General features: G+C 36.4%; 3 protein-coding genes across 3 annotated transcripts in view; 1 reads left to right on the top strand and 2 right to left on the bottom strand.

The window, feature by feature from the left end:
• Positions 1-1196, top strand: part of LOC110024334 (LEAF RUST 10 DISEASE-RESISTANCE LOCUS RECEPTOR-LIKE PROTEIN KINASE-like 2.7) — a 13509-nt gene extending 12313 nt beyond the window's left edge. Inside the window, exon 3 of the mRNA XM_020724237.1 lies at positions 1033-1196. Coding sequence (XP_020579896.1) covers positions 1033-1160 — 128 coding nt within the window. The 3' untranslated portion in view covers positions 1161-1196. The remainder of the gene's footprint in view (positions 1-1032) is intronic.
• Positions 1-7301, bottom strand: part of LOC110024335 — a 10537-nt gene that overhangs the window by 963 nt on the left and 2273 nt on the right. The gene's annotated exons all lie outside the window — the stretch shown is intronic.
• The window catches only part of LOC110024339 (protein-lysine methyltransferase METTL21D-like), a 1904-nt gene continuing 981 nt past the window's right edge, over positions 6379-7301 (bottom strand). Inside the window, exon 2 of the mRNA XM_020724241.1 lies at positions 6379-7295. Coding sequence (XP_020579900.1) covers positions 6748-7295 — 548 coding nt within the window. The 3' untranslated portion in view covers positions 6379-6747. The remainder of the gene's footprint in view (positions 7296-7301) is intronic.

Below are 7301 nucleotides of genomic sequence, written 5' to 3'. Positions count from 1 at the left end.
TATTTAAGTTGTGTTTGGGGCAGTTTCTGTGTTAAGTATAATTAGTTTATCCTGAAACTCAGCCCGCGCCGCAACCTGCGTTTACTATAAAACGTGTACCGTATTTTTGGATAAGCGGATAAAATGTGCGATCCAAACGGTACCACAGTGTTTTTAAAAACGCCCCGCACTTATAAGCTGACCCAAACATGATTTATACAAAAAAAATACTAACGGATAATAAAATGAACTTCGCAAACACGTCTGAAACATTAAAATTTCCCATGGAAAGGTATTATGTGATTGAAATGATAAAGTATGGCGAAATCATCAAACTATTGGAGCGATATGCAATTTGGACCTCACCGTCACCGAAACTACCTAAAATGGACACCTATATTGATGGTTTTCATGCATGAATAATCGACACATAAATCGAGTTCCGAATTTAAAGTAAAAGAAGCAATATCAAGACACATAATTTAAATGGAGGGAAATAAGAATATATATATATATATATATGTATGTATATATATATATATATACATACGTCCTTGATTATTATTCTACACTTCCCTATCTCCGCCGCTCAACTTCATTTCAACCCATGCTTCACCTCCCCATTTACCCAATTGGAACTCTTTGCTTTAAATTAAAATAGAAAAAAAAAATAAAAAAAAATCCCATCCCATTAACATTTCTCCCAATCAACAGTAGGGGTGTAAATGAGCCGAACACGAGCGAGCCGAACAGAGCGAGCCTGGCTTGTGTTCGACACATTAAAATTACTTCTGTTTGTGTTCGACTCGTTTATATTTAATGCACAAAAATTTTTTTTCGTGTTTGGCTTGTTTGCTTAACGAGAGCAAAAAAGCCGAACACGAGCTGTTTGCGAACAATGAGCTGTTTTGACAGCCCTATTTTTAACAAAAATGAATCTCCCATTTATTTTTCATTTCAATTAATTAGTTAATTAATTATATATATATATATGTATATATAAGTAATATTATAATAATGAAAAATAATTAAATAAAGGAAATAATGGTGCAGCTTCTGCTACCGTGGCTTCGTTTGCGGCGCTGACCGGATTTGGAGCAGTAATGTGTTATATAAGGAAGATGAGGTCCAACAAGCTGGTGGCTTGTGGGGTTCAGAGTAATGAGAACAGGATATTTTAATATTCTGATTTTAATTAATTAATTAATGAATTAATTAATTAATTATTGGAATATTTACATACATGCCTCACAATTCCTATGTATTTACATATCTTTCATTTTTAACTTTACTGTTTACGTTAATATGGTTTATCAATCAAAAGGTGTATTTCACTTTTAAGGGCTCCTAAAGTTAGCTTGGTTTGATTTTTAAGATTTCTAGACATTAATTGCATGGAGAGCATTGCTTCTCTATTTTATTAGACAATATTTTATTTTTAAGAAATGGTCAGATGCTATTATACGAGTCTTCAGTCATCACTAATATGTCTAACTATTCGAGTATCACCTTTTTAAGGCTCGCGTCGTCAGAGGGGAATCGAATAACAGATCTAAGGGGTCTTACACTGAGAATGTTAACCAATAGGCCGGAGTGCATGGCACCAGAGACAATATATAACGAATGGTTAATATAATTAAATTGATAGCATTGATTTTCTAAATTTTTCAGCTTCCTCCTCTCCCACCTTTTTGTTTCTCGCTCCTTGTGTGTGTGTGTGTGTGTGTGCACGTACCGTGGTCTGTTGGTAGAGCAGATTCTCTGCATATCGTAAGTTCCCTCAGTTCATGGGTTTGAATCCTCCCGTGCGTAGGGTTTGGTACTCTAATATTTAGCACACCTAGGAATGATCGAAGCTGTTATATATGTATATATATATATCAAAGCATTTACATAGCACAATTTTCTTACTCATTTACATATATAATGCCTAAACTTTCATTATTTGGCATCTAGCACTCAAAATCTTAACATCACATCAAAATATTATGACTTAAATACATGATTGTTATGGCGATAGATATGTAAATTTCCCAAGAATATAGTAATTTACATATCCTAGACCAAAACTTCAATTTTTACTTATAGAGCAACTTTCCCATGGTACCCTCACTATATTTTTACTAAGCTATTTAATATCATATAATATAGTAATATTTTAAATTCTTAAAATTAAATACTCAATAGTAATTAAATATTAACTGCATTTTTTAATTTAATAGCCCCAGGAAGGCTTCGGCTTCGGAGGTTTTACTTGGGCACTCGCGAATTTCAGCAGTTTTGTTCACGACAGTAGATCGTTGGCGGGACAGCAGTTTAGTTGATGTGTTGGTGCGAACAATAAATGTGTTTCGTGTGAAAATTTGATTCACGAATCACTGGAAACTGCAGGAAAATTGCTGCAATTGACAGAGGAAATTTCAGGTTTATTTGAATTTATTTGTGGTGTGTTTTGTTTTAATACAAATCAGGAAAAATTCACTGTATGATTAATTTTAAATGACAATGTCTTGTGCAAAATTCGAGATAATGAAGTTCGATGAAACATGAAACTTCGGATTGTGGCAAACAAGGATGAAAGATTTGTTAGCACAACAAGAAATTTTGAAGGCATTGCAAGCTACGAAATCTGATAATATGTTGACCAAGCCAGATACTATCAACAAGTTCTTGCATTACATGAACTTGTTGAATGTTTGCAATTGCTAGATGGCATGGTTGTCCAACCCCCTTCGGTGTAAGAAATTAAATGGTGCGACAGAGGTCGGCATTTCGCGAATTACAATTGTTAGATGCCAAGGTGGAGCTTTGTCAGGGGGTTGTATATTCGCCAAGGTGGAGATTTGTTAAGTATATGTATTTATTCTAAGGGGTTGGATATTCGCCAAGGTGGAGATTTGTTAGGTATGACTCATATACCAGAATTTGAAGTCTCTTGGAAATGAAAAGGTGTGTCTCCTGAAATGAAGAGGAGTGTCTCTTGGAATTGAAGAGGTGTCTCTTGGAATTTAGTGGGTTAGGGTGAGCAAGGGCGTGTTAGTAATTTTATCTGTGGGTTTTATTAATATATATATGATGTGTAACCCTATGTGTATGTAACTGGACTCCTCTGAAATAGTGAAATTCGCTGCTTTGCTCCCGATGATGTAATCATCTTTGCTGAACCTCGTAAATCTATGTATTCTTCTGGTTTTGAGTCGATTCTTTCTTTTCTTTGCCCTAAATTTCTCAACAGTTAATAGTAGAATTCAAGTTGGTTGGTTGAAGTGGAGGAATGCTTCGGGCTTTTTGTGTGATAGAAAAGTACCGCTTACACTGAAAGGAAAATTTTATAAGACGGTGGTGAGACCTGCAATGCTCTATGGCGCTGAATATTGGCCTTTAAAAGAGAAGCATAATAGTAAGTTAAGTGTTGCCGAGATGAGAATGATTAGGTGGATGAGTGGCTTTACACTTAGAGACGAAATGCGGAATGAATATATTCGTGATAGGGTTGGTGTAGCTCCTGTGACAGACAAAATTAGATAAAGTCGTCTTAGATGGTTTGGTCACAGTAAACGTCAACCATCTGATGATCCGATTAGGAGAGTAGATGTTTTAGATTCAACTTGTGTTAAGAAAGGCAGAGGTAGACCTAGGAAGACTTGGGCTTCTTGTATTAAAAATGATCTTAATTTACTAGAAATAAATGAAAATATGACACTAAATAGAACGCAATGGAGAAAAAGGATTCATGTAGCCGACCCCACATAGTGGGATTAAGGCTTTGTTGTTGTTGTTGAGATTCTGCCACCAATTTCACCCATGCTCCTCAAGCTCTTCTATCGAGCTCACCCACACCCAAAGAGCTCTCCAACCGAGCTCGCCTGCATCCATCAAATTACGTCATCAAGTTTGTTGAACAGTCTTCTATGACAGAAGGAAGCAAAACTCCATTTCATTATCATCCATGCTTATTTATTGACCACATGAAGTCTACGCCTAGGATTTTATCAATGGCAAGTCTTAAAAGACTCCATGCAACACAACCTACAGCAGTGCATTTGTTTATTATTTGTAGCCCCATGAATGAGTACACACACATTCTAGGAGATATAAATAAGAGGGAGATAAAGAGAGGGAATGGAAGAGAGAAGTGCTCTCTCTCTCTCTCTCTCTCTTCACTTCTTCCTCACCAGCATCAATAACAACTTACACTCTAAAATCCTCAGCTCCCTTGTAGCTCTTTCATAACGTTTTTCTCAGATTGTATAAATTCACGGACAATATGCGACTCTACGTCCTATAAACATTCAACACTAGTAAAGCAAATATATTCGTCAACTAAGAAAATAATGAGAAACAAATTTGGTAGGCCAAAGTTGTTGATTTTTAAAAAAATTAATACATAATGAGAAACGACCACAAACTTAGGTGAGTATTAATCAATTATTCTTCATCATATCATGCAATCAAATGTGCCCGACTTCTTAAGACAAATATAAATATCAAATTTAGGCATTAGATGTGTAAAAACATAAGAATTGTGTGCACTTATGTGTAGAGAGAGAGAGAGAGAGAACTATGAATGAGATGAAACCGAATGAAACATCAACATCATATGGCATAATACAGGCGTTAGCATCGTTCTGAAACACCACAGAAGATTTTACCAACACATTTAATAAGATCAGAAATGGAGAATTATTGCTCACAAGAGTTTAGCTAAACCCAAAAACCCGAGATGAACAATACCAGATGTACTAATTATACTGTAAATTAGAACTAGAGTTCTCTGTAGAAGTTATGACTCATTATCAGGTGTGTAATAATTTTTCTGTTAGCTACTGATCAGCAGTTTGTTAGGATAAACTGTTTATCTAGATGAGTTGGATAAGTTGCAACTGCCCCAAACAGATCCTTAATAATTCATAAATTACAACTAAGCACCAGATGAGCTAATTATGCTGAAAATGATCCTGTTAGACCGGCGTCTATGACGTCGTCTGCCAAATAATTTGAAAACTTATGTTAAATACAAGATTAAAAGGATAATTTACTTATTATTTTTACTTTGTTAGTAATAAATTAAAAAAATACAACCTAAATTAGAAATTGGCAGAAAATTCAGCTAGCATTTTCTTCAATAAATTGTTTGCCATTGCTACAACGAGAAGATGCTTGCACCAAAAATGCAAATTGAAGTTCTACACCTAAGCGATAATCTAAAGGGGACATTTGCATACAAACCATAATCTTCCCACACATTTATATATTTAACACCTACATTTTACTGTTAAGAGGTTAAGAAGGAACTACCTTCTGAAAATGTTAATAGGTTCTAGTAAATCTTTTATGGTATTCATTTTAAACATTGCATTTCCAATAACAGGATTTAATAAATCCGGAATTTAAAACAAAGTAGAGAAGAGATTGAGAATGAACTGGATTTAATAAATCCTGGATTAAAAGCTGATTTTTTTTTCTGTTTGACAAGATTTAGGTCAAATCCTACTTGAGTCTCGTACAATACAACCCTTTAAAGTGTTTCAGTGACACCAACTTAGGGTCTATTTGGGGCAGTTGCAGCTTATCAAAAAACTGTTGTGATTACAATTTTTTCTTACAAAAAAAGTCAGACTGCAACTAGTAAACTACTACTGCACCTGGCTAAAACCGGTGGTAAAACGTAGATTTTAGCTGCAGTTTTTTGAAAAAACTATCAAAACGCGGTTTATCCAAACAAACATAATTGTGGTGTCGTACCATAGTGCCGCCCCAAACAAACCCTTAGCCTTCTAAAAATGCTAGTTAGTTCTAGTAAATCTTCTATGGTGCTTTTTTTGAATATTGCATTTCCAGCAACAGGATTTAGTGAATCAGAAATTTAATACAAATTTGAGAAGAAACAGAGAAGGAGCTGGATTTACTTTTATTTGACAAGAAGTAAGTTAAATCCTACTTAAATCCGCGACCATATAGCCCCTTAAAGTGTTTCAATGGCACCAACTTAGCCTTCTAAGAATGTTAATTTGTTCTAGCAAATCTTCTACGGTGCTCCTTTTGAATATTGCATTTCCAACTTAAATAACTAGCTCAAACAATAAGAGTGTTGGCACAATCCAACTTTTCTCCCAAACAAAGGCAAAGACAAGGCTAGAAATCCAATTCTTCTTCCAAACAAAAGAATCTAAGGGCATTTACATGCATACCGCACAATTCTTATGTATTTACATATCTAACATATACTTCCTTGTTAACAATTATAACACACAAAACTTCAACATCACATAAAAAATACCACCATTATTAAAGTTTTGAAAGCAAAATGCACATTTTCATGCATAGATTTATGACATCAAAGTTTTACAAGTGTAAATATCAAACTTTGGGATTTACATATGTAAATACGTGACAATTCTGTGGTATGTACATAAATTTCCCAACAATCTACACAGTCAATTACTTCAAGATGAATTAAGAACAAGCAAGCAAGCTCTGTCACAAGTTCAGATGTTTCAAGACAGAGTCAATTATGCAAGAAAGCAGTACTTTCTTATACAAGCTACTAATTGTATCAAAGCAAAGGCGTAAATTCTTCCAATGACAAACAAAGGATTAAAAATCACAACTAAGCACCATCAATAGTGTTGCAGACTAATCTTCATATATGCTGCAAAATTGGAATTTGGACACACTAATGCAACCAAGCAGAAGGAGATGAAAGTTACAAACTAACAAGAAGGAACGAAGTTACTTTACCAGATTTCTCTAGGGCATCCAATAATTTCACTTGTTCTTCCTGAAGATATACACATCAGTCTCCTCATAAGCATAATCCGGGTGAAGATCCTCGTGAGGCACCTTCTCAATCACCGGAAAAACCTCCGAACACCGATCCCAAAATATGCGGTGCGCCTCCGGTGATCTCAGCTGGTAGCCCAACAGAACCGCTCCGCTGGGGGCAACGAGAGCGTCCATCGCAGACACGAGCTGTGCTGCGGAGTCCTCCATGTAGACAACATCAGCAGCGATAACGAGATCAAAGGGAGGATTGAGGGATCGGATCTGTTCAGCTTTGTTCCAGTAGAGCTGGGCGTGTTTGGGAGTTTTGGGGAGGGCGAATCGATTGCGCTTGATGTTGCGGCGAAGGGCCGGCATCACGGGGGCGATGTCGGTGAGAATAATGTCAAGACCGAGAGCAGTGAGAGCGATTCCGGCGGGACCGCAACCGGCGCCAAGTTCGATGGCGCGCTTGCCGGAAAAGGAGAGAAGAGGGGTGTAGGGATTGAGGGCGGCGGGAGCGGGAGGGAGTAGCCGGCGTTCGGCGAACTTAGCTAGGG

The sequence above is a fragment of the Phalaenopsis equestris genome, unplaced genomic scaffold (assembly GCF_001263595.1).
Source record: "Phalaenopsis equestris unplaced genomic scaffold, ASM126359v1 Scaffold000253, whole genome shotgun sequence".
Taxonomy (NCBI): Eukaryota; Viridiplantae; Streptophyta; class Magnoliopsida; order Asparagales; family Orchidaceae; genus Phalaenopsis; species Phalaenopsis equestris.
The sequence above is the reverse complement of the archived record's forward strand: the minus strand, read 5'-3'. Positions and strand labels throughout refer to the sequence as shown.